Source organism: Pleurodeles waltl, chromosome 10 (genome assembly GCF_031143425.1).
Source record: "Pleurodeles waltl isolate 20211129_DDA chromosome 10, aPleWal1.hap1.20221129, whole genome shotgun sequence".
Taxonomy (NCBI): Eukaryota; Metazoa; Chordata; class Amphibia; order Caudata; family Salamandridae; genus Pleurodeles; species Pleurodeles waltl.
Window position 1 is genome coordinate 301,271,915 of NC_090449.1, and position 27,275 is coordinate 301,299,189.

General features: G+C 48.9%; 1 protein-coding gene across 1 annotated transcript in view; it reads left to right on the forward strand.

Annotated features, from left to right (window-relative positions):
* Positions 1-9,866, forward strand: part of GLIS2 (GLIS family zinc finger 2) — a 217,561-nt gene extending 207,695 nt beyond the window's left edge. The window contains exon 7 of the mRNA XM_069210464.1: positions 2,541-9,866. Coding sequence (XP_069066565.1) covers positions 2,541-3,349 — 809 coding nt within the window. The 3' untranslated portion in view covers positions 3,350-9,866. The remainder of the gene's footprint in view (positions 1-2,540) is intronic.
* Positions 9,867-27,275: the final 17,409 nt, after the last annotated feature.

Below are 27,275 nucleotides of genomic sequence, written 5' to 3' on the forward strand. Positions count from 1 at the left end.
AAAACTTAACATTAGTGGCAATACACCTACAGGGAGTGCAGAAAACAGAAGTGGGCAAGCCAGGCAGACAGGCAAATGTCTTGCACGAGTAGGAATTGAAACAGCAAATAGTGGAAAGAATCTTTAGGGAGTGGGGCAATCACACATATGTTTCTTCACAACTCAAAAGAACACAAAACATTGAAGTTTCGTATCCAGAGAACTTTACTTCTGGTCCCATTAATACCACTGGTGCTAGAGAGATGCAAGCATTCACCCATGGCTCTAATCCTGATAGGTCCCCAATGGACCAGACAAGCATGGATCTCCAACCTGGTGGAGATAGCCCATGACAGGGTTGTGAAACCGCCAGCTCATCAAGACATACTGACAGTGGAAAAGGGCCAGGCGTACCACTTGAAAACAGCCATCCTTAGCCTAGCGGCATGGCTCCTGAAGACCTAGAGTTTGGTTCCCTTGGGCTCCTCCTAAGGAAGGGCATGTAGGTTGTACAGAAGGCCAAAAGGCCTACCACAAGGAAGTATAGCAGTAGCACACTGTAAATTGGAACTGGTTTATCCACCAGTGTAAGGGGAAAGGACTTGGACAAAATAGTACACAAGATACTATTGTCACGGACCTCTCCTGCTAGATAAAGAGAGTTTCCAATGCCTCAATCAAGGTACACGTATCAACCACAATGGGATATACAAGGGACATCAGAGGAAGGAGTTTTTTTTAATACAATGGTCGCCAAGAGTTTCCTAGAGGGATCGAAGAGGATAGCTCAACCAAGGTCATCCCTCACACCAATGTGGTACCTAAATGTTGTGGTGACACCGTTCATAAAAACACCCTTTGAGCCCATGCATAACGCAGGGCTCAAGCACGTAACACTTAAGACGACAGTCTTATCTCCATCATGTATTTATGGAGTGTTAGTGAGCTGCAGGCTCTTTCAAAGCAAAACCCTGACCTGCAGATATGCATAGACAGTATTTAAATGTGAACTGGCCCATACATTTTCCCAAAGGTGATTTTACACTTTCATGTCAAAGAAAGTCACAACAAAGATGAAACCATCAACCAAAATCACAAGCAGAAAGTGCCCTTCATACATTGGATTGCAAAACGCCAGTCATGCATTACCTACAGGAACAAAACCGACCATGAAAGGAAACTCATTTTAATTTATTTTGCCATGACAAACCAAGGTTCGACTGTCAACAAATAGATTATTGCAAGATGGATAGTCCAGACAATACAGACAAGCTATAAGGTGGCAGGCGTGGCACTGGGAGAAAATCAAAGGGCACACTCGACGAGGAAAAAGGGAGGAAAACTTGCTTTCATTGGTAACGTGTACATAAATGACAATGGCATGGTGTCTCCATTGTGTTCTGCGCACAACTTAACAAAACATTATTATGTGGACATTCAAGCTAAGAGGTAAGCGCAGACGGGACAAAAAGTACTGAGTCACAGGTTTACAAATATATGCTCGTTTCAAACCCTTCTGAAAAGGGATGAGAATACTGTTACAAAATCAGGGTCATATTTAACTAAGAGTTGCGTCGCTCTTGCACCAGGCCACGGGGTGCAAAAGCGACGCAACTCTTAAGTTAGATTTATCTATCCACCTTGTGTGGCCTTGCTTGGTGTGATAAATGTATGCAACACGACACAAATTGCTGTGTGTCGTTACTCTGCCCTGGGAAGTCGTTCCATGGGTGGAGGGTGGGTGTTCCCAGGCATCCACCCATTGATTTTGGCACATTCCCAGATTTACCATTGCTGGTAGAACTGGGAATGTGTCAAAATCCTACGCCTTCCCAGGTGAGGCATAACGAGGAGCAATATCGTTGATTCTCCTTATTACTTCCTCTTCCTATGTATGCAGCATATATAGAAAGAGGAAGATGCCCCTTCCTGTACAAAAAACAAACCTGTGTGCAACACGCACCCCTCCACTTGTTAAGTACGGCACATTCCTGCCCTTTCCCTATCATGCAGCGCAGCAAGGTGACTTGCTGCTGTGTGTGATTCTTGTGGTTATATATGCCCCTCACTGTACAGCATGTGAGTCCAGAAAAGATTCAAGCTGCTAAACAAAACATGGTTACTTACCTGTATGAGTTGTTTTGCAGTTTGTAGAATTTTCTGGTTTCACATACAACACTCCTGCTTCTTCAAAATGAGGTAAATTGCATAAGAGGTAGGTAGGAGTATGTATAGGAAAAAAGGAAACCTTACACACAAGAGGGTCCACCAATGGGCAAAAAAATAATCTGAAGATGATGCCAACACTGATGGGCTTCCGGGGCATACGTCTGATGTCATGCAAGGAGGGACATAACACAAAATGGTTGACAACTTACAACACTCACAAAAAATGAGAGAGAAATTAGAGACAATTCCAGAACCACCCACTAAATGGCAGAATAATGCATGACATGAGAATCCATAAAATTCTTCAAGCTGCAAAACTGTTCTGTGCAAGTAACCATTTTGTTTTCTGATACAAAGCTTGTAAATAATTTGTTTTGTCCTACTCTCCTCAGGTGAGAAGCCATACATCTGCCCTTATGAGGGCTGCAACAAGCGATATTCCAACTCGAGTGACCGCTTCAAACACACTCGTACTCACTATGTGGACAAACCATATTACTGCAAAATGCCAGGCTGCCAGAAGCGTTACACAGATCCCAGCTCCCTGCGCAAGCACATCAAGGCACATGGCCACTTTGTGTCACATGAGCAGCAGGAGCTGCTGAAGATTCACCATCCTCCCAAGAACCCCCTGTCGCCTGACGTGCCTTATATGAACGGTGCACAAATTATCATTCCCAATCCAGCTGCCATCTTTGGTGGTCATGGTCTGGCTGGACTAGGGGCTTCTCTGCCTATGCCCCTTTGCCCTTCCCCGCTTGACCTCAGTTCTTTAGCGTGCGGAAACGCCAGCTCTTTGGCCTTAGCAGGTCTCTCCAGTTCTCTGCTCGCTCTCAATGGGACCCCACTAAACCTCGCTAAGAACTCATTGCTCTCTTCAGCTTTTGCAGCAAGCAGCCTAGGCCTGCCTCTTGTCTCTTTGATTGCCGGTGCCAGTGGTGGAGGGAAGTCCGAACCAGAGAAAAGCCCATCAGCAGAGCCAAAGGTCAGAGCTGGCAAAAGTAGCAGACAAGGTGAGACCTGTGAAAGAACTGAGATTTCCAGGTTGAGACCCAACTCCGAAAGTCTTTCAATGCTGTCTGGCACAGTACTGGACCTTTCCACTGGAATGAGCACTATGTCCAGTCCAGATGCAATGCACCCCGGCTGGGTTCTCATCCCTCCAGGTTCTCTGTTACTGAAACCAGCGCTGGTGAACTGATTCTCCGTTTCCATCTACCCTCCCACAAGACAAACTTTTTTCTGGGTTGTGACATTTCCAGAAAGGAACGCAAAGAACTGACGCGGAGCCACGATTGTGTGCGCTTCGAGGCTGTTAACCATTATCAGACATTCCACTGATTTTTACATTTCTCTATTGTCTGTATTTCTCCGTTGTCATTTGTCCTAAACAGTCACGAAAGAAGAAACACAAGACTCTTCTGAAGGAAAAAAAATGCAGCAATAACTCCAGGACAATCAGTTGCAGGTTAAATATAAATATATATCGACGAAGTTGCAAGCAACAGATAAGCATGACATGGTGATGTGAGGCAATTAAGCCTTCCTAATCTCTGCCATCCTGGCTTCTGTTCAGTGTCCCTCTTTTATGTTCACATGTGCCCCTTTTATTGTACCTGGAAAACCTGGTCTTCGCTGCTGAGGGAAGTCCACTGAAGTGAGCCCAATCAAGCCATACATTTGGGCAAAGGCGATGACATGCAGAAGATTGCACAGAAAAAATGGATAGTAAGGTGGGGATTAGGGCTGCTGTACAATCAAATGTTGCTCACTTCTGTATAAAACAGATAAGTTGTCTATATCCTTTTACTAAACATGGGATAGTGTTCAAGTCCATAGTGTAGTTGGGTGGTTCTAAGAAATAAAGAATTGCAAGTTGATATTTACAGCCCTATCAAATATGGATCTCTTGAATATCAATGGTCTCCGAAAAATCTCTGTGCCAAGGCCCGCATTTACTCAACTTTTATGCAATGCAACACAGCAAGGGAACTTGTTGCTTTTGAAGTGAGAGAGCAGAAATATGCCATATTTACAAAGGTATGGCACACTGCTGCTCTTTATTTGCGCTGGCCCACTTGTGGCAAACTAGCGCCAATGCATGTACCTTTACGCCACACATGCAAAGAGGAAGTAACATTTCCCCTCCTTACGCCAGCCTTGGGTTGGCAAACCATTTTGGCACAAACCTAGGGTTACAGACCTTAGCAAATCCGGGTTTGCATCAAACTCCATCGGTGGATGCACAGGAATGCCAATGCCCCACCCATGGAACACCTCCCTGATGCAAGGTAAAGCAAGGCAGTGCTTTGTGCTGCCTTGTGTAACTTTTTTTTTTCTAAGTCACAGAAAGCGACTCAAATTGGGCTTTGTGTGGTTTAGTAAAAAGAGTGATGCAACACTGATGCAAAATGTTATTTAAATCAGAACTGGCAAATTAGTAACACAACTTCACTTTGCACCATCTGCTATGGATTTGGCTCAGATTTACTATTTCTCTTGATAATAATTTGACTTTTTTTGAACTCATAAGCTAATATTTCTCATGTTATTTTTTGCCACAGAATCCTGTATTAACAAGTGTAGGCTTTCTTGATTTCTTTGTAGCTTTCTTGGGATTGGTTAAAAATGTACCTTTTGGGTTTCCTTACCTAGTTATTGCTGGCCTTGACCAAGTCGCTCCCAGGTGATATCAAGGGCCACGAAACACCCCAAGCCATTGATACCCATTTCTGTTCCACATATAGGAAATCAGATTTCTTTAAAAGGGATCACATTTTTTTTCATATGCTTTTGTGTAGACTAAGGATATTTTCACATATTGACTAGGCACAGAGTGGAATTGACCCATTGGAGTCAAAAACACATATTGGTTAAAATGTCAGCATTTCTTCACATACTCAGTCATATAGTAGTTATTTGTGACTGAGTTGCCTCAAGTGTGTCCTGCAGTTTGACCTCATACTCTCATACCCTTGGCAAAATGCAAACATGATCCACTGAAATTGAAGTACAGAGTGGGTTTGATTCAAATACTAGTAAGGAATCCTCTACTGCACTTAGACTAGAAATCAACTGGTGACAGTCACATTTAAAAGGGCCCTTTATACAATACTGTAAAGAAAATAATCCTACATGTGATCCATGGATAGATAAATGTGGATCCTGTGTGATCACCTGGAAGAAAATGTACACACAACGTTTACATTCTTCTGCTGTGTAAGACATTCCACAGTCGAAGAACGCCAATGTGGAACCAGCCATCACGCCTAGGTATTTTCAAGAGGTTTAGGTTCCTAGGAATGTCTATGGGGAGGTTTACGTGTCCTATCAAATTCCTGCTTGGTGCACTGAGATCCTTGACAAACATTTTTGGGCTTGAGTTGCAACAAGATCTTGCACTCTAAGAACTTTCAGAGGAAACTGAAGCTTATAGGAACAGAGTGCCTGAATCGCTGCTATGATATGTGGGTGGGGGGAATGTAGCAAGGTTTTAGAATTCTCATTGGAAGATGAGTACTTATTTTCTATTACTTATTCAATTAGGAACATACATGTTCCCTTTAGGTTTCAAGAAATTGATTTCAGTGTCTTACATTCTGTATGGGACGCTGCCTTTGCACAGGGTGGATAGCAAATCTTTGTGAATTCCAACAAGTAATAAATGCCTCCTTTCCAAATGGTAATTAGAACCCAGGGACATTTCCTGACTTAAAATGGCAGAGTGCTTCTTTCAATAAAGTGAATCACTTTCTGTCATCAGAAGGAATGCAAATCAAAAGAGCATAATGATATCCAGCTGGGATGGTAATATTTTATCATTTAATTAGTATACACCATAAATTTAATTTTCTCATGGTACTTAACAATGCATGGTGTATTACTCAATTCAATTGTACTCTTTATACTGACCTGAGAAAGGTGGAAGAATCGAATCAGTCAGCCGCCTGGATTCTACCCTGCATCCGGCACGCTACATACACATATATCTCTGGTGCAGGTACTTAACCTACTGAACGACCCTATTAACCGGCACCACGCCCCCCTCCCCCCTTCTACACCATCCCAAGTCACCAGAACAGCACTCAATGATCTATAGATATCACTTGCCTCACTAAGTGTCACTCCATTAGGGTATAGTGTGGTTAAGGAAAAGCCCTGCTAGGTAGACATGAGGCTTTGCGCCAAGAAAAAGTGTTTATCTTCCCCTGCCTTTAGGCACTTCCTTCTCCAGAAACCTTTGAACTCGTTGTGTAGTCACGAAATGTCAAAGGAAGAAATGGAAAAGTTACCACAAACTATCAAAGCAAAACGGAAAGAAGTTGAGAAAGACCAGGAAATGGGAATCAGAGGGGATTCCTGCTGCAGATTGAACACCACACACTATAAAATGGCTAAACTTGCTATACTTGCACTGAACTGCATTTTACTGTGTGGCTATTGGGAGGCGCCTGTCCCCTTTTAATTGGACAGACCATGGTTACCACGCTGCCACGGAGGAACCTGCTTCCTTCATCCACTCGTCTCCGAAGACAAGGTGTACGGTCCCTGTTACGCCGCTCAATGACCTGTTTTGTTATCCTATTTTACTGGGAACAACACAAAACAAAATGCAACTATTAGTTTATATTTGAAATGGAACTGTATAACTATTTCTATAATAATGTAAAGTGACTGTGTGCCAAGCTATTGTGCAAGACTTTAGGAGTGGGGAAGGTGAGATGAGGGAAGAAATGGATCCCTTCATTCACTGCCTTAAAAGCCTAGATAATATTTGTAGTTTAGCACCAGGGAACACTGCCACCTCTATTTTGGAGGTCGAGCCCTGCAGGATTTTCCTCATGACCTCATGGATGGCTGCGTGGGTGGGTAAACCAGGACAATTTATAAACCATTGAATTAAGAGGGGGGAATTGACCGAAATTCATAATCCTGTATAAACAATGTCCCTCATTTATTAAATGTGTGGGCGGGTATTTCCACAATGAAAAACATAGGGGTATATTACCAAGAAAGTGTCTCATCAGCCCTGCTGCACCACTTTTCTTGCGTCACCCGCACCCCACCTAACGTCACCATGGTAGCGCTGTGTTTACTATACAGCGCACCACGGCGCACGTTAGCACAAAAGCGTCATAGTTTATGACACAATTGTGGCACTTTGCTGGATTAGCGCCATACATTATGGCGCCAGTCCAGCAAAACACAGAGAAGCCCATAGGTTATTATGGGAGCGTCAGTTTAATGCCTAGAGGCCCATAGGTTATTATGGGAGCGTCATTTTAATGCCTGCCCTGAGGAGGCGTTAAAAATGATGGAAAAAATCGCAAAGTGAAAGCTTGTAAATTTCACTGTGCCATATTTTTGGGCCTCTGCGTGGAAACGCCCCCCTTGCATACATTATACATGGTGCAGTTATATTGTGGCATCAGGGGTTACAAAGTGGCAAAATGCATGCATTATGCCACTTTGTAAATATGGTGCATGGTGGGGGCCTACTTAACTCCTCCTTAGGGTAAAAAAAAATGACACTAGGGCAGCGCACGGGGCTTGAAAATACGCCCCGTAGCATTAATTTATTTACAGTTTTAAAAGCCCCTAGATCCAGAGCAAACCCTCATTCTTTTGTGTCTCGACCTTCAGTTACAAACCATGAGGTTTCGATAAATGTGCCCTTCAGGAAGTTTGTTCCTGGTTTCGTGTGGCCCTTTGTAGGCTCCTGAACAGAGAAGTGGGTACGCATTGCAGACAGAGAGGCGCTTACCATATTTAAGCACTTTGTGAAAGCATTACACTCTGAAGACAAGTAGGGGATCGAATGGGAAACATGGGTGGTGATAGAGGGGGATGGCTATGTGACAGACCGGGAGAAGTTCTACTCCCGTTCTGCGTTACATGCGGAGAAGGACATGATTGGCAGACAGTATAAAGATTTAAGTCTTCCTCATTTTGTAAGGAGTTCGAGAGCGGCCACGCTGAGTTTGCTCGTTTGTCAAAAGTGAGATATCTTGCTTTTTTGTTATCAATAGAGGTATTGTGCATTAAATATTAGGCATAATAATCATTAGCCTAAGGTAAATATTTAAGAAAATCAAACCTGATGTTTAGTTAATATGACAGCCGACAGAATTTTCCCTGGCTCAAGTTTAAAAAAAAAGATAGGCAGGCGCGCTGGCGCTCATGAAGTGCCACTGTCATGTAATATCCTTCTGACCTGCACCACGAGGAGCCACTGGAGAAGAACAATCACTTGAGTACACGTCACAGGCCCTCACATCTTTCAAGGAAATACACAGTAGATCACAAGCATAAGAGACCTTTCCACATTTATCTCCAATTGGTTACTCCAATGAGTGGGCTGGTTCGGTGGCAAATCAAACACAATCTGAGATTGTGCCCTCTGCTGTGCAGGAACTTAGGAGTTTTTTTGGAATGTTACCTTCCTAGATTCACAGTATTGACTCAGGATTTGAGAATCTATTCAAATCCCACTTCTGATACCAGAGAGGAATTTTGTAAACGATTGTCTGTCTTGGTTGGTGGGAAATCAGCTGCGGTTTTACTCTCTGAATTGTGAGGGGAAGCAGCAAGTGAGATCTGGAAGAAAAGTGTTTTAAATGTTTCCTATTTCTAGATGTAAAATGTATGAACATATTCAGTACACCGTCATAGTAACTGTATAGAAGAATGGGCCGTTTGGCGTGCACATAACAGTGGCCATATAACAAAGAGGCAATATCATTACACAAGCCGCCACAGAAGGCAGGCACTGCTCACTGGAGTCCCCGAAATAAGAATTCTATTCTGTTTAGGTACAAGGTAGGTGGCATTTTTACAGCTTGTCCCAGGTGCCCTTGTACCCTTTGTTACAACATGAGGTGTCGACCATCTTGCTGGACTACAAGTAGGGTATCTCTCTGAGATAGCCTGCTTGGCAGAGGGATCTCAAACCTCTGTGCGACTTATGTAGGGCAGTCTGCCAGCCCACCAGGTTGGTAGAGAGGCCTTTGCCACCAACAATACCCTACAACGGCCACCTGCCATATTTAGAGATCCCCACCTACCTTCGAAGGATTTCTGTTTCTGCTGTGCATCTTCAAGTGTAGCAAATGCACTTTTAGAACAGACGAAGGCCGAGCAAGCACATTTGCCAGTTCTGCATTCTTTTTTGCTTTTCTCAAACAAGCTTCCAAAGCGAATGTCTATTTGGAATAAACCTCAGTGGCCCCTGACACAAACACAGGTGTTTCCTCTCGTCTTGCACCTGGGTACTAGTTTGTTTTCCCTGCCTGGATAAGTCAAGTCCCCTAGGCTGGGTTAGCAATGCTCACTACAGAATGCAGTTAACAGTGCTTGGACTACTGGTAAGAATTCCCATATTCCACTGGTAACCATTGGTCAAACTGCCCTTCTGGACGATCCGGTGGAATGTAACCAAGGATTATGGACCCGGCCAGAAATGGCCAGTGGGACATTTTGACCTCCCTTCAAGTGGCTTTTTTCACAACTCTTCACAATCTCGGTCTCTGTACCAGTTTCCAAGTGCCTTCCCATTGTGGTTTCTTCCTCTCCTACCCCTCCACTCCATTGGTCGTAGCATAGCCCGAAACGCATTCATGCAAAACACATGAAAGAGATAAGCTAATAATGGACACGACATCCTTTCATCCTGTGAAAGGAAGTTTATAAAAACATTTAATAAAGAGCATTGAAACATCTGAAGTTTGTTGCTGTGTTTTTTCCAAATATGTGTTTTCTAGGGTGCATTCTGCATGTAACTGGAATAAAATAAACAGCAGGTTTAGTCCACAAATGTATTAACAATGTTGTACCGCTGTCAATTACTTTGATTTTATTCAAGGAGAGCTCAATACATTAACACTTTTATACAATACTTTGATTATACATGCTTAGGAATTGTCTATCACCAAGATGTATCCTGCTAAAAATCTGCTCTTTACCCTTGAGTGATGCTGAGTTTCCAGATTAGTCAAAGTCAACAAGGGTGACTCTGAAGATGAGATCTGCAAGCAGCGTTAGCCTCTATCGTTATTTTACAAGCACTGTAATCAAGGGCTCTTGTGTTTGTCTTTCTTGGTCATTCCCTTGGGTTCAGCGATATAAAATGGGTAAACTATGGGGGTAATTCTAACCCTGGCGGTCGGTGATAAAGCGGCGGCCAACCCGACAACAGGCCGGCGGTCGAAAAAATGGAATTCTGACCCTGGCGGGAACCGCCAACACAGCCCGCCACATTAACACTCCGACCGCCGCGGCGGTGCAGACAAACAGCGTGGCGGTCACCGCCAACAGGCAGGCGGCAGACAATGTACCGCCCACACTATCACAACTCACCAATCCGCCACCTTTTCCGGGGCGGGAGCCCCGCCGATAAAAACACGGCGGAAACAGACTACGAACGGGAAAACGCGCACCAAAACACTCCACGAGGAAGGAGGACAGCATGGAACCCGAATTAAACATCCTACCTGCTCTCGTCTACCTTCTCATCTACCACGAGTACGAACTCCGGCGCAGACGACAACAGTGAGTACTGCACCTACGACACACGGGAGGGGGGAGGAGGGAAGCTTACGGCACACACATATGCGACCCCCCCCCCCCAAACTATGTACACACTAATGCAGAGCAACAATGCACAGTGACACCACCCAAACCCCCCTTAAGAATGCAAAGACAGAAATAAATTGGGACGAAAAATTTATATAAAAAATAGACTCTGATATGGAGCGGTCAACTACGCAAAATATCCATAACAAAATGATACTATATACACTGCCATGGAGAACCGAGGCAATTAGTCCTGTACATGAAAGTTAAATGGAACAGTCCGTGGGCTACAGTGTAGCGACACAAGGGCAAAGCCCACACAGGAGACCTGAGTCCTTTGGAGAGAACACTGCAGGGGCATCTGATGAAAAAATTACAGGCACCTCAGGGGGAAGGGAAGGGGGAGGCACCACAGCCACATGAGTCCACGACGCCAGATCCACGAAGGGGCCACCATGCCCATTGATGTATCCTGGGGAGTGCAAAGCCACAGTCTCTCAAGTCTCTACAGGGGGTGGGTTGCCCACTTCACCATCCTGGGGAGTGCAAAGCCACAGTCTCTCAAGTCTCCACAGTGGGTGGGTTGCCCACTTCACCATCCTGGGGAGTGCAAAGCCACAGTCTCTCAAGTCTCTACAGTGGGTGGGTTGCCCACTTCACCATCCTGGGGAGTGCAAAGCCACAGTCCATCTGGTGGATGACAGTGTCCACTGCTCAAGGAGGAGGCATGGTGGGCACAGTGAACCATAAACAGTGCTTGACAGGAAGGGCCCAGCGGAGCGGTGCTTGACAGGAAGGGCCCAGCGGAGCGGTGCTTGAGACGGCGGGGCCCAGCGGAGCGGTGCTTGAGAGGAAGGGCCCAGCGGAGCGGTGCTTGAGACGGCGGGGCCCAGCGGAGCGGTGCTTGAGACGGCGGGGCCCAGCGGAGCGGTGCTTGAGACGGCGGGGCCCAGCGGAGCGGTGCTTGAGAGGAAGGGCCCAGCGGAGCGGTGCTTGAGACGGCGGGGCCCAGCGGAGCGGTGCTTGAGAGGAAGGGCCCAGCGGAGCGGTGCTTGAGATGGCGGGGCCCAGCGGAGCGGTGCTTGAGACGGCGGGGCCCAGCGGAGCGGTGCTTGAGAGGAAGGGCCCAGCGGAGCGGTGCTTGAGACGGCGGGGCCCAGCGGAGCGGTGCTTGAGAGGAAGGGCCCAGCGGAGCGGTGCTTGAGACGGCGGGGCCCAGCGGAGCGGTGCTTGAGACGGCGGGGCCCAGCGGAGCAGTGCTTGAGAGGAAGGGCCCAGCGGAGCGGTGCTTGAGACGGCGGGGCCCAGCGGAGCGGTGCTTGAGAGGAAGGGCCCAGCGGAGCGGTGCTTGAGACGGCGGGGCCCAGCGGAGCGGTGCTTGAGAGGAAGGGCCCAGCGGAGCGGAGCGGTGCTTGAGACGGCGGGGCCCAGCGGAGCGGTGCTTGAGACGGCGGGGCCCAGCGGAGCGGTGCTTGAGAGGAAGGGCCCAGCGGAGCGGTGCTTGAGACGGCAGGGCCCAGCGGAGCGGTGCTTGAGAGGAAGGGCCCAGCGGAGCGGTGCTTGAGACGGCAGGGCCCAGCGGAGCGGTGCTTGAGACTGCGGGGCCCAGCGGAGCGGTGCTTGAGACTGCGGGGCCCAGCGGAGCGGTGCTTGAGACGGCGGGGCCCAGCGGAGCGGTGCTTGAGAGGAAGGGCCCAGCGGAGCGGTGCTTGAGACGGCGGGGCCCAGCGGAGCGGTGCTTGAGACGGCGGGGCCCAGCGGAGCGGTGCTTGAGAGGAAGGGCCCAGCGGAGCGGTGCTTGAGACGGCGGGGCCCAGCGGAGCGGTGCTCTTCTGCACGGCGGGGCCCTGTTCAGCGGTGCTCTTCTGCACGGCGGGGCCCTGTTCAGCGGTGCCTATCTTCACGGCGGGCCCTGTTCAGCGGTGCTCTTCTCCACGGCGGGCCCTGTTCAGCGGTGCCTATCTTCACGGCGGGGCCCTGTTCAGCGGTGCCTATCTTCACGGCGGGGCCCTGTTCAGCGGTGCTCTTCTGCACGGCGGGGCCCTGTTCAGCGGTGCTCTTCTGCACGGCGGGGCCCTGTTCAGCGGTGCCTATCTTCACGGTGGGCCCTGTTCAGCGGTGCCTATCTTCACGGCGGGGCCCTGTTCAGCGGTGCCTATCTTCACGGCGGGCCCTGTTCAGCGGTGCCTATCTTCACGGCGGGGCCCTGTTCAGCGGTGCCTATCTTCACGGCGGGCCCTGTTCAGCGGTGCTCTTCTGCACGGCGGGGCCCTGTTCAGCGGTGCCTATCTTCACGGCGGGCCCTGTTCAGCGGTGCTCTTCTCCACGGCGGGCCCTGTTCAGCGGTGCTCTTCTCCACGGCGGGCCCTGTTCAGCGGTGCCTATCTTCACGGCGGGCCCTGTTCAGCGGTGCTCTTCTCCACGGCGGGCCCTGTTCAGCGGTGCACATCCAGTAGGTCAAGGGAGCCAGACCTGGCCTGGACTCCCTGCTCAGTCGCCCTCCGACCGTGATGCTTCTGGACCCTTCGGGGACGGAGTCCTGGGCCCTTTGGTGTCCTCCTTTCCAGCTGGGATGTGGCATGTGGGGCCCACCTGCTCCGCGCTCCTGCTGCCTGACTTCTCCGCCCTGCTGCCCTTACGCTCCTTAGATGGGGCTCTCGGGCCCTTGCCTCCCCTAGATGATGTGGCTGGTGAAGTGGGCGAAGTTTGCTCCTTGGGGGCAGCCGTGTCAGTCCTCGCACGGCGGCCCTTGTGTTTCCTGGTCCTCTTGCCGGGGGGGGGGGCTGGATGTGTCCTTACTGCTGATGGAGGTGGGCTGGTGGTGGCTGTGGTGCTCTTGGGACTCTTTGCAGATGGAGGGGGTAGGTCATCGGAGGGAAAGAGGTCAAGATTAGCCAGGAAAACTTTTTTAGGGCCAAGGTAAAGGGTAGGAGAAGTGGTGATGGGAGTGGAGGAAGAGGATGTGGTTGTAGGAGAGTCAGGTGTGCTGTCATTGGGTGAAGGTGCTGGTGCTGTAGGCTGTCGTGAGGTGGATGGCTGTTGGGTGGGTGGCTGCCTGCGTTTGTGTGTCTTGGAAGAGGGGGTGACAGACACAGTGGGAGAGGACACAGGGGATGTGTAAATGGCAGTGGGGGTGGTGACTGCACGCGTGCGGACTGTACAGGAGGGTGTGGTGGTGATGGAAGCACTGGCTGATGTTGGTGTGCATGCAGGTGTGAGTGTAGACGTCACAGGGAGGGAGGAGGGGGACACAGGGGTGGCAGTGACTGTTGGAATGTCTGCATCTGGGTGTTGCTTGGGTGAGTGTTTGTGGGATCTGTGGTGCTTGTGTCTGGATGAGCTGCCCTTGGGTGTTGAGGTGTGTGCAGGCTGGTCAGATGGTGTGGATGGGATAGGCTGAGGAACAGGAGACAGAGACAGGCTGGAGGCAGTCAGAAGAGGGAGGCTGGAAACAGGGACAATGGCTGCCGTCAGTGCTGAGGCCAGAGCAGTGAACGATCGTTGATGGGCAGCCTGACCCGAATGAATGCCCTCCAGGTAGGCATTGCTCCGATGCACCTCCCTTTCTACCCCCTGGATGGCATTCAAAAGGGTAGTCTGCCCAACAATGAGCGTCCTCACAAGGTCAATGAGCTCCGCACTGAGGGCAGCAGGGGTGACAGGGGCAGAGGCTGAGGTGCCTGGGGCGAAGGAGACGCCCGCCTTCCTGGGCGAGCGGGCACGGAGCGTAGGCTGAGGGGCTGCAGGGAGGGCGGGGCTGGTGCGCTGGGTGGCGGCTGTACCTGTAGAGGCGGGGGTCCCGGATGTTTCCGCCACCGCTAGGGAGCACCCATCCGAGGACGTGTCTGTGTCGCTGCTCTCACCACCGGTCCCCGTTGTGGTGCTCCCCTCGCCCTCCGGATCACTGGTGCCCTCGGTGTCTGTTCCTGGGCCCACCGGGGCCTTGTGACTTGCAGCACCCTCGTGCTCCGATGCCACATCTCCTCCGCCTGATGATGCTAATGCACACATGCACAAGAAGATGAAGAAGAAGGGGGGGGGAGAAAAAAGAAGACCAGGTTGAGTGCATGCAATGTCAACACCGTTGGCGGAGAGGACAGACACAGGAGCCTCATGCACTAAGCCGCGCATTCGGGGTACACTACTCAGTACTTCTGACTAAGACAACAGGTCAAGAGAGGACAAACGCGCAGATGTGTGAGGCTGGACCATCAATAGCTGTACTTGTCACCCTACAGAGGTGGGGGCCGGGAGCACAGGGCCATGCCTAAGGGAGAGGACTACACTACAGAAAGCGCCCTGGCCTAATGTCACCCACAACCCTCCTCCCCCACCCAGACGCCTCCACTGCGCAGAAAGATAGCAGAATGTGCTGATACTCACCCCCTTGTGTCTGCTGTGATGCTCTCAAGCGCCCATCCAAATCAGGGTAGGCCACCGCCAGGATCCGGGACATCAGGGGGGTCAGGGTACGACTGGCACCCCTCCTAGGTTGGGAGGCCATCCCCAGCAGTGACTCAGCGGTCTTCCTGGTTCCGCGGCGGATGTCCTCCCACCTCTTGCGGCAGTGGGTGCCCCGTCTGACGTGGACCCCCAGGGCCCGGACTTCCTTGGCGATGGCACACCAAATCTCGACTTTCTGATGGGCGCTGACCTATGTGACATGTACAGGGTGGGAAGGAAACATTCATCAACTTACTGCATGTTAGATGTGATTGGCCCCCCCTCCCCAACCTTGCCATATGGCACATGCTCTCATCTGTCGTGCGTTGCACTCCTCATTCGCCCCCCACCCCACCAACTTACATCCACCCCACTCCACACAGGCATCGCCCATTCCATGTGCACCCGGTGTACTTACCTGTTGGTCTGGAGGACCGTAGAGTAACGCATACTGGGGGAGGACCCCATCCACGAGCTTCTCCAACTCTTCAGACGTGAAGGCGGGGGCCCTTTCCCCAGTCGCAGCAGCCATTGTCACTTCCAGACCGAGGTCACAGCAGCACTTGCAGTATAGGTCCTCTCCTGTGGATGATCAGGTCTCGAGTGATTAGGCAGATAGAAAATGGCGGTCACGCCCGCGGCGGTGCGTACCGCTACCGCCGGCGCACATCGTCATTGGCTCCTGAAACCCATAGCATTCAATGTTAACCAATGCGGCTCCGTGTAGCGGTCTTCGACCGCCTACCGCCACGGTGTGCTCCGCCTGCGCATTGACCTCACATCCCATTGTCCCACTTCACAGGTCAGGCAGCCGCCATTTCAAGGGCCCACATGGCATAATTTCTACTGCGACACACAGGCCTAGGCCTTGCATTGCCACACATACACGCCTTTCAAAACATAGATAACCGTGTGCTATGCAAGCTGTGGTGAACGTACCAGTGATTGGCTTGACTCTGTGCTCCATGTTGTCATTTCTAGGCACTGTCCGCTGGGACTTGCGAGGAGAAGGATGAATCCTTGCGTGTACCGACCGCTGGTGGACCTGTCGACAATGGAAGAACGCCACATCATACTACGATACCGACTTGACCGTGCCACTATCCATGAACTGTGTGCCCAGCTGGAGCCAGCCCTGATGTCCCCCATCCGCCAACCCACAGGAATTCCCCCTCTGGTGCAGGTTCTGTCAGTCCTCCATTTTCTTGCAAGTGGCTCATTCCAGACAACAGTGGCCATGTCATCTGGAATGTCTCAGCCTATGTTTTCCAAAGTTTTGTCTAGAGTGTTGTCTGCCCTGACGAAACACATGCGGAGTTACATTATATTCCCTGAGGAGGTTGATTTGGCCACTGTGAAGGGTGATTTTTATGCCCTTGGACATATTCCCAACATCATTGGTGCCATTGATGGGACCCATGTAGCCTTAGTCCCCCCAAAAGACGATGAGCAGGTGTACAGAAACAGGAAAAGTTACCATTCTATGAACGTCCAGGTGGTCTGTTTGGCTGACCAGTACATCTCCCATGTGAATGCCATGTTCCCTGGGTCAGTGCATGACGCGTATGTGATGCGTAATAGCAGCATCCCTTATGTGATGGAACAGCTACAGAGACAACGTGTGTGGCTAATAGGTGACTCTGGTTACCCCAACCTGCCTTGGCTATTGACCCCAGTGAGGAATCCCCGGACCAGGGCTGAGGAACGGTACAATGAGGCCCATGGGCGAACTAGGAGGATCATAGAAAGGACCTTTGGGCTCCTGAAGGCCAGATTTAGGTGCCTGCATATGACAGGGGGATCCCTGATGTACTCACCAAAGAAGGTGTGCCAGATCATCGTGGCCTGCTGTATGCTTCACAATCTGGCATTGCGACGTCAGGTGCCTTTCCTGCAGGAGGATGGTCCAGATGGTGGTGTTGAAGCAGCTGTGGAGCCTGCGGAGAGTGAAGCGGAGGAAGACTCAGAGGACGACACAGACAACAGGGACAGAGTTATCCAACAGTATTTTCAGTAGCACACAGGTAAGAATCAAACACGCCATTTTACTTTTCCTGCAAGCCTCCTGCTTCTCAACTTTGTCTATGACCCCCCAGTTCTTTTAAACTGATGTTTGATTTTCCCTTCCCTTTTCAGTGCTGTATGACCCACTCCGTGACTACTGCTTGGTTAGCCCATGGACTAATGCTTATTGATCTCGGTATGTGTTCAGCACAAAGTTAACAGAACATAATTGATCGGTAATGTGTTATACATTTGTAAATAATACAGCCTGACTCCTGTTTGATTTCAGTGCATTGAGTGATTTTTTTTTTGTGCTAGATAATGGTACATGATATAAACGCGGTGATGGGTGGGGGTGGAGTAATGGCCATGGCAGAGTCCAGTTCTCAGTCTCACAGGTGCATTGTCCATATGCCTGTGGAAGGATGGAGCAGGGGCAGTTCAAGGTTGGACAGGGTGGCAATGTGGGACAGTGGGATGACTTCAGGGGGGGTCTCATGCTGGCGGGGGTCTTGACATCCTACTCTGTCGATTTTTTTTATCTCAGGCTCCTCTTGCGGGGTGGTTGTTCTTCAGCAGGAGGTGGGGTTCTGGTGGCCTGTCGTTGTGGTGGGGCCTCCTGTCCACTAGCGCCGGCGGAGGTGGTAGGCTGTTCCTGGCTAGTGACAGGGGCCCTGTGTGGTGCCACACGGTCCCGCAACGTGTCTTCTATCCGGTTGAGGGCCTGGACTATGCTCCCCATAGCGGTAGAGATGTTGGTGAGTTGATTGGTGAACCCCATGTAGCGTTCCTCCTGCTGTGCCTGGATCTCCTGGAACCTGGCCAGTACCGTCGCCATCGTCTCTTGGGAGTGGTGGTAGGCTGCCATGATGGTGGTGAGGGCCTCTTGGAGAGTGGGTTCCCTGGGCCTCTCCTCCCCCCCCCCTGTCGCACAGCAGCCCTCCGAGTTGCCCTGTTTCCCCCGGGCTCTGTCCCCTGGACGGTGTGCCCACTACCACTGCCCCCAGGTCCCTGTTGTTGTTGGGGTGGTGGGTTAGCCTGGGTGCCCTGTAGTGGCAGACACACCGCTGATTGACCTGTCCTAGAGACAGAGGCATGGGCCCGCTGGGTGGGAGCTGTGCTGTTGGTCCCAGAGGGGGTTGGGTCTGCTGTGGCCTGTGTGTGGGGAACCGACTGTCCAGAGGTCCCCGATGGTCCGGGCTGGTCATCAGGTTCCAGGTCGACAGAGCTGCTGTCATCACTGGGGGCCTCTTCCGGGGGGGGGATGGACATTTCTGGACCCTCCTGGCCGGTGTGTTGGCGTTCGGGTCCTGCATGGGGTAAGAGAGTATGGTTATTGTTTCTGTGTGTGCTATTGCGTGCCATTGATTGGTGCCCTTGTCCCCCAGTGCTGCCATTCCCTTGGGGGAGGTGTTGTGGGGGTGTTTTGGGGGGGGGGATGTGCAGTGGTAATGCTTGGGTGATGGGTGTCCATAGTTTGTGGGGGCATGCAGGGGTTGGTGTTGGGTGGGTTGTGCTGGAGAGACATTCTCAGGGAGGATGTGTGATGGGGGTTGGGGGTGAGGGTGGTGGTGGGGGTTAGCATGCTGGGGGGGGGGGTGAAGTAGTTGAGATTGTACTTACCAGAGTCCATTCCTCCGTGTACTCCAGCGAGGCCATCAGGATGCAGGATGTTTAGTACCTCTTGCTCCCATGCTGTGAATTCGGGTGGAGTGGGTGGGGGTCCCCCGCCAGTCTTCTGCACTGCGATGTTGTGTCGCGAGACCATCGAGCGCACCTTTCCCCTTAAGTCGTTCCAGCGTTTGCGGATGTCGTCTCGATTTCTGGGATGCTGTCCCACCGCGTTGACCCTGTCCACGATCCGCTGCCATAGCTCCGCCTTCCTGGCTATAGTGGTGTGCTGCACCTGTGAGCCGAAGAGCTGCGGTTCAACTCTTATGATTTCCTCCACCATGACCCGGAGTTCTTGGTCCGAAAAGCGTGGGTGCCTTTGGGATGCCATGGGGTGGTGTGGATGAGGTGTGGGGTGGTATATATGGTGATGAGTGTGTTGGTGTGTGGTGCTTTGTGCTTCTATGTGGTGTGTGTGATGGTGTAGTGTGCCTCTGTGTGATGTAGCTCTCTATTCTGTGATGTGTCTCTCTCTCCTTCGTCTCTGATCTTCGGTCGTAGGGGTTTGTGGGTGATGTGGGTGTGTGTTTTATAGTTGTATGGATGTGTGGGAGTGTTGTTGGTATGTGTGTCAGGTGTGTGTATTTCAAATTGCCCAATGTGGCAGTGTTTTGGAGCTGTGTGTGTATTTTGAGCGCGGCGGTGTGTACCGCCAATGGAATACCGCGGTTGAAAGACCGCCGCGTGGATTGGTGGGTCAGAATGGCATGGGCATGTTTGTGTGGTGGCGGTGGAGGTTTGGTCATCTCCAGTTTTCCGCGGCCCGCTGATGAGGCGGCCTTCCTTGGATGTCGGGTTTTTGGCGGATTCACAGTTGGTGGTCAGAATGACCGTGGCGGTTTACCGCGGCCGCAGCGGTAGTATGGCGGAGTTCTGACTGGCGGTATGGCCCTTTTACCGCCAAGGTCAGAATGACCCCCTATATGTTCAATGACATTTGTGGCTGTAGATACACATGCTTTGCATTATCCTGCCATCTAGTGTTAGATCTTGAGTGTTACAAGTCGTTTTTCTTTGAAGAAGTTGGTTTTCGAGTCACAAAATCGAGTGACTCCTCCATCTCAGGGATACTGTGCATGGGCATCAAGTCCTTTGTTAGATTATTTTCTCTCCACTGTTTGGTTCGGACATGTAATCTTACACTCCGTCTTTGACTAGCTCCGGTCTGAGACTTTTTCTCTGGCTTATCTATATTCAATGGTATTGTTATTTTTAATTGCATTTCTCACTTCGCATATCCATTTTTCGGACTCGTCGGGACAAGTTTTTGGACCACACGCCCTTCGGGGCAGGCGCTGTCAGTTTTCCGGCCTAAATAGTAGTGGGCCTAAAGAAAATGTAATCCTGATGGAATGGACATTGTTTCGTATCTGTCCTCGGTGCCACTTGAAGTACCCTTACACCGATCACCATTGAGTGTGAAAACTGTGGCTTTCACAAGATCATCAAGAGGCTCCATGAATGGCGTGTTGATCTTTTCGATCGAGGAAAACTCTATGGGACCGGCAGGCTCACACGTTAAAGATGGCACGAAGATCTCTAGAAGGCACCCCGGATATTTTCAGGGAGGAACATGCACAAGAACAGCCATTTCAAATAATGCCGCCTCCATTCAAGTTTCGGACTCTGACATTGAATCTGACATCGAGAGCTGGCCTATAACGTCAGCACAAACCGTGAGAACTGGGGCCCCATCTCATCACCCAAAAACATCGAAAAAAGTCCTACTGAGGTCACCGGACCACCACTGCAAACAAACCATGGTCAGTCTTGGAAAGAAGGTTTTGCTGCCCCACCTACCTGCTCAGCACAGAAAATAAAGAAACAACCTCAAGCTTCAGTGTGGACCACAGCCCCTTCGGTCTAATAAAGTATGAGCAAGGTTTTGGCACTGACTGCACCCCCCTTGGACCTACATTAGAGCAGAGAGACCACAGAACTGAGTTCAGATCCCAAAACATCCCATCAACCAAAACCAACGGTTCCAAAACAAAAAGACACTGTAACTTCAGGACTTCTGGACTCAAGACATTCGTCCTCCACGCCCTCACCTAGACAGCCTATTCTTGAAAAAATGGACGCTAAGCAGCGCAGACTATACATTCAAGAAGGCACAGGGCACATTATAGTTTCACCTACTGTGATGTTTAAATAGAAGCTAACTTTACAGGAGGCATTGGACACCTCCCCCCCTCCTAAGAAGATACATAAGGAAAAGGTTGCCCGCTCGACTGAACCCGCTTCTCCTCCTACTCCCCCCTCCCCTCCAGTTCACCTCCACCTATTTTTTCTCCTCATTCTCTTGCATCTCCGATTCTGGAAGAATTTAGTCCACAGGGTACACCCATATTTGAGGAACACTACCCAAGAGACACACTTCAAGATCCATACCCTTGGGATTCTTATGATCCAGACCCAGTCATTAATTCTGACCCAGATCTAAATCCTGTTAGACCTTCCTCTCCCCGCCCAGAAGATACACCCAGCTACCAAAAAGTTATCGCTAGGGTGGCTCCATACCATAACTTCACAATACATAAAGAACTAATTGAAGAGGATTTCTTTAACACACTAACCGAGGCACACAGAGACACCCAATATCGCCCTATGCTTTCTGGTATGATACACTATGTGGCTCCAGAATCATAACAACTAGGGTAGACAAAAAATATAAATCAGCACCCTCGGAACCCCTTTTTATCAAGTCCCAAGTACAACCTGACTCTGTAGTGAAAAGAGCTAATAGTCGGGCCACAGGAGACTCTCCTCCTCCAGATAAGGAGAGTAAAAAGCTGAAGGCAAAAGAGTAGCTGCGCAAGCCACAAACCATGGGCGTATTTTCAGTTTGCAAGCTTTGCTCTCTAGGTACAACAGGGCCCACTGGGATGAAATAGAGGATCTACTCCAGATCTCCCATATGAGCATCACCATAAACATGGGCAGCAAATTGTTCAGGAAGGTCAAACAATTGTGAATAGTTCTATTCACTGCACATTAGATGCTGCTTCAAGAGGTATACATTCTAGTGTGCTAATATGAAGGCATGCATGACTTAGATGCTCTGGATTTAAGCCCGAAGTGCAGCAAGCAGTGTTAAAAATGCCATTTGATAGAGAACATCCGTTTGGGGCACAAGTTGACTTAACACTAGAACAATTAAAAAAAGATACAGACACTGAAAAGGCCATGGGGCCTCTCCAGGACCAAGCACAAATGTTTTTTTTTTCATCACCCAACATATAGAGGGGGGTAAGAAGCCTCCACAACATCTGAGCCCTTAACCTTCCAAACTAAACAGGCCTCACATTCTTACAACAGAGGCTCATTTAGGGGGTCTTTGAGAGGAAATAATTTCAGAGGCAAAAATCTTAATTCGCGAGGTTCAGCCTCAGCAGCAAAACATTGATTACCTACAGATACCACAACCCCATATCACACCAGTTGGGGGACTTCTTCAAAACTACTACACACAATGGTCAAACAAAACATTGGAACAAATGGTCCTCTCCATTATCCAACATGGTTATTGTCTGGACCTTACTTCCACACCTCCAAACATTCCTCTGAACATTCCTCCACACACAGGTTATCTCAGGAACACTTTGCACTTCTCAAAGAGGAAGTAGAATCTCTTCTTCTCAAAGGGGCAATAGAACAGGTCCCATCCCAATATCAAGGAACCAGAGTATGCTCACTGTACTTCCTCATTCCAAAAAAAAGGATGGCTCACTCAGAGCCATCTTGGACCTCAAACCAGTATATTTTATCAGAATATTTTCACATGGTCACTCTTCAAGATGTCATTCCACTCCTTCAACTAAACAATTTAATGACAGCTCTCGATGCCTATTTCCACATCCCAATACATCCGGCACACCAGAAACATCTCAGATTTGTGGTAGAAGGAAAACATTATTAATTCAAAGTCCTCACAACTACTGCAAGGCTATTCACAAAATGTTAAGCAATTTTCGCAGCACACCTCAGAAGACAAAAAAGTAATGTCCTCCCATACCTGGACGACTGGCTTATCAGAGCTAACACACTACAACAGTGCCAATTGCACATGCAAATAACAGTAAACCTTCTTCACAAACTAGGGTTTACAATACACTTTCAAAAACCACATCTACAACCCGTACAGACCTTATTTGGGGGATGGTCTCAATAAGCAATTAGGAATAGCATACCCCAATCTAGCTTGAATAAGTTTTCAACATCTTACTCCACAACTTCAACAGGATCACACTCCCACAGTCAAAACTGTGAAGCGTCTTTTAGGAATGATGGCATTATGCATTGCCATTGTCCCACATGGCAGACTTCATATGCAACCACTACACCAATGTCTATCTCGTCAGTGGTCACAGTCACAGGGTCATCTTCAGGATCTAGTGTTGATAGACCTCAAAACTTACCACTCTCTGCAATGGCGGAAGTACACCAACCTCTTAAAAGGGTGGCCTTTTCAAGACCCTGTGCCTCAACTCATGCTGACCACGGATGCATCTTTGACAGGTAGGGGAACCCACCTTCAACAATTCACAGTGCAGGGTTTTTGGGATCACACACATCGTGCCATGCACATCAACAATCTGGAGCTTGAAGCGGTACTTCTAGCCCTCAAAGCATTCCTATCTTACCTCACACACAAAGTTGTCCTTGACCGGATGAACACTATGACAGTGATGTATTATTTACAAAACAGGGGGGGGGGACATGGTTGTTTCAGCTATCACAACTAACACAAACAATATGGAAATTAGCTCATCACCATCATATTCACCTAGTGGCAGAATGTCTCCCAGGAACGGACAACGAGTTTGCAGACCCGCTCAGCAGGATGCATCAACAAATCCACAAACAGGAACTCCACCCGCAAGTCCTTTAAACATACTTCCAAAAGTGGGAAGTACCTCAAATAGAGCTTTTTGTTGCAGCCGAAAACTCAAAATGCCCAGACTTCAGGTCCAGGTAGCCTCACCCTCGTTCCAAGGGCCATGCTCTATGGATGAACTGGTCAGGGATATTTTCTTACACTTTTCTACCTCTCCCACTCATTCCATTTCTTTTTCGCAAACTCAAACAGACATCACTAACTATGATACTACTAGCACCCACATGGGCATGTCAATCTTGGTTCACAACACTTTTTGGACCTTTCCCAGGTTCCTCACGAGAAGCTCCCCAAAAGGCTGGATCTTCTCACCCAGGACCATGGAAAGATCAGACACCCAAACCCCAAATCATTCAATTTAGAAATATAGCTCCTGAAGTCATAGAATTTTGGTACCTTAAATTACCTCTTGACTGTATGGAAATTTTAAAGGAGGTACGCAGACCAACAACTAGAATATGTTATGCTGCAAAATGGAAACGTTTTGTTTGTTACTGCCAATCCAAACATATTGATCCAATTAAACCATCTACTAAAGAAATGTTTGCTACTTGCTACCTTTACAGCAAGCCAAATTGGCTTACATTTCAATCAGATCACATCTTGTAGCTATAGCTGCATATTTACAAAACAAAGAACATATCGCATTGTTCAGAATACCTGTAATTAAAACGTTCATGGAAGGTTTCAAAAAGGTAATTCCACCTAGACTTCCTCCTGTTCCATCATAGACTCTTAACATAGTTTGCACTAGACTTAAGGGCCCTCCATTCAAGCCACTTCACTCATGTCCTATTCAATTCCTTACATGGAAAGTAACATTACTAGTTGCAGTCACATCACTTAAACGTGTCATTGAACTCCAGACAGTAGCCTTAAAAGAACTTTTCATTCAAATACATAAAGATAAGGTGGTCCTACGCACAAATCCAAGGTTTCTGCCAAAAGTGGTATCTCAATTTCATATCAATTAGAGTATTGGATTGCCAGTGTTCTTCCCAAAACCTGAATCAATAGCATAGAGGGAACTCCACACTTAAGATGTAAAGAGAGCACTCATGTAACATATTTACAAGACTAAGGGGCATATTTATACTCCGTTTGCGCCGGAATTGCGTCGTTTTTTTTTACGCAATTCCGACGCAAAACTAACTCCATATTTATACTTTGGCGTTAGACGCGTCTAGCGCCAAAGTCCATGGAGTTTGCGTAATTTTTTAGCGTGGACACCTACTTTGCGTTAATTATATGCAAGGTAGGCATTCCCGTCTAAAAAATCGACTCCGAGGCATGTGCGTCGGATTTATACTCCCGGGCAAAATTCACGCCCGGGAGTGGGCGGGTCAAAAAAAATGACGTACGGCCGCTTTTGCGCCGTTTTTTAGCGCCTGCAAAAGGCAGGCGTTAAGGGACCTGTGGGCTCTGAAGGAGACCAGAGGTGCCCTCCCATGCCCCCAGGGACACCCCCTGTCACCCTTGCCCACCCCAAGAGGACACCCAAGGCTGGAGGGACCCATCCCAGGGACATTTAGGTAAGTTCAGGTAAGTGTTTTTTTAAAAACAAAATTGTGGCATAGGGGGGCCTGATTTGTGCCCCCCTACATGCCACTATGCCCAATGACAATGCCCAGGGGACAGAAGTCCCCTGGGCATGGCCATTGGGCAAGGGGGCATGACTCCTGTCTTTGCTAAGACAGGAGTCATTTCTATGGGGGTTGGGAGTGAAAAAAAATGGCGCAAATCGGGTTGAGGCGAAAAAATTGCCTCAACCTGACTTGCCCCATTTCTTGACGCCCAAGCCCCATATCCCCCTACGCCGGCGCTGCCTGGTGTACATCGTTTTTTTTAACGCACACCAGACGGCGCCGGCGGCTAACGCCGGCTAACGTCATTCAATAAATACGGCGCCCGCATGGTGCTTCAGAATGGCGTTAGCCAGCGCTAATTTTTTTTACGCAAAACTGTGTTAGCGCAGTTTTGCGTCAAAAAGTATAAATATGGGCCTAAATATGTTAGAAAAACATAGCAACTTTTTACAGCTTTTGCATTACCTCTCAAAGGAAAACCAATCTCAGAGAACGACATAGCCAGATGGATTGATAAATGCATACAAACATGTTATGGGAAAGCAAAAAGACAATTACCACAAACTCCTAGGGCATATTTCACTAGGAAAAAAAGGTGTTACTATGGCATTTTTAGGGAACTTTATTTTGGCTGAAATATGCAGAGCAGCTACTTCGACTACACCACACACGTTCACAAAACATTATTGTGTGGATATACAAGTATGGCAGCAAGCAAATATAGGCCAAGCTGTCCTCAAAACACTTTTCCAGACAGCTCCAACTCCCACAGGCTAGCCACCGCTTTTAGGAGGGACTGCTTTACAGTCTATGCAAAGCATGTGTATCTACAGCCACACCTGCCATCAAACAAAAAATGTTACTTACCCAGTAGACATCTGTTTGTGGTATGTGGTGCTGTAGATTCACATGCACCCACCCTCCTCCTTGGACGCCTGTGGCAGTTGTAGTTGATTTGAATTTGTATATATTTATGTACATATGTGAATGCAATAGCATGGACTTCTCCTTCTCTATAATTCCTTCTCTTTACACTAACTCACCCGCCTGCAGGCAAAGAATCTGAGAAAGGACTCGATGGCCATGCGCAGTATTACCGAGAGGAAGGAGTCACTCAATCCCATGACTCGAAAACCAACTTCTTCTAGGAAAAACAACTTGTAACACTCCGGACCCAAAACTAGATGACAGGATAATGCAAAGCATGTGAATCTACAGCACTACATGCTACAAACAGATGTCTACTGGATACGTAACATTTATTTTCTTTTACATTGCTTTTGTTTCCGTGAATGGTGCTTCATTTAATGGAACTGGAGGAAGTGGTACATGGCACTGTACTTGCCTATTTGGGACTACCTCTGACTGGCTGCCTCCATACTGCTTGACTCTACTCCATTGGTTATTACTTATTTTGTTGTTCGCCTCCCCACTCTCCTCAACATCAAGGTTGGGACCTGGGGGTTGCGATGGTCATGTGATACCCCATATCATGCCTCCACCTCCTACCAGCACTTATTATTTCACCTTATTTCTCAAGGTATCCAACACAGGTGTCCAGGTTCTTCCTGCAGTGTCTTTTCTGATTGGGTCAAATAGGGCCTAGGACCAGTACCCCTGCCCTTCTCCCCATTCTTTTTTCTGAACCTCCTGGAACCCAACCCCAACCTCTTACTCTCCTACTATCTACCTATATCCTTTCCATGTGTTAACAGATAGATGCTTACCTACCTCTCAGCTCCCAAACTTTACTCACTCAGATTGGGTGAGCCTTCTATACTTGCAACTGATGCCATTGATACTTTACCTAGGTGTGTACATATTTCCTTGCACCTTACTTTAAGTACTTTTTGGAAGACTTCATAGATACAGTGCTAGGGTGGGCGCAGGTATTGAAAGTCTGCCATTACCTAACCCCCTTCTCTCCTACTTACAATTATCCTCTGCTGCATCAA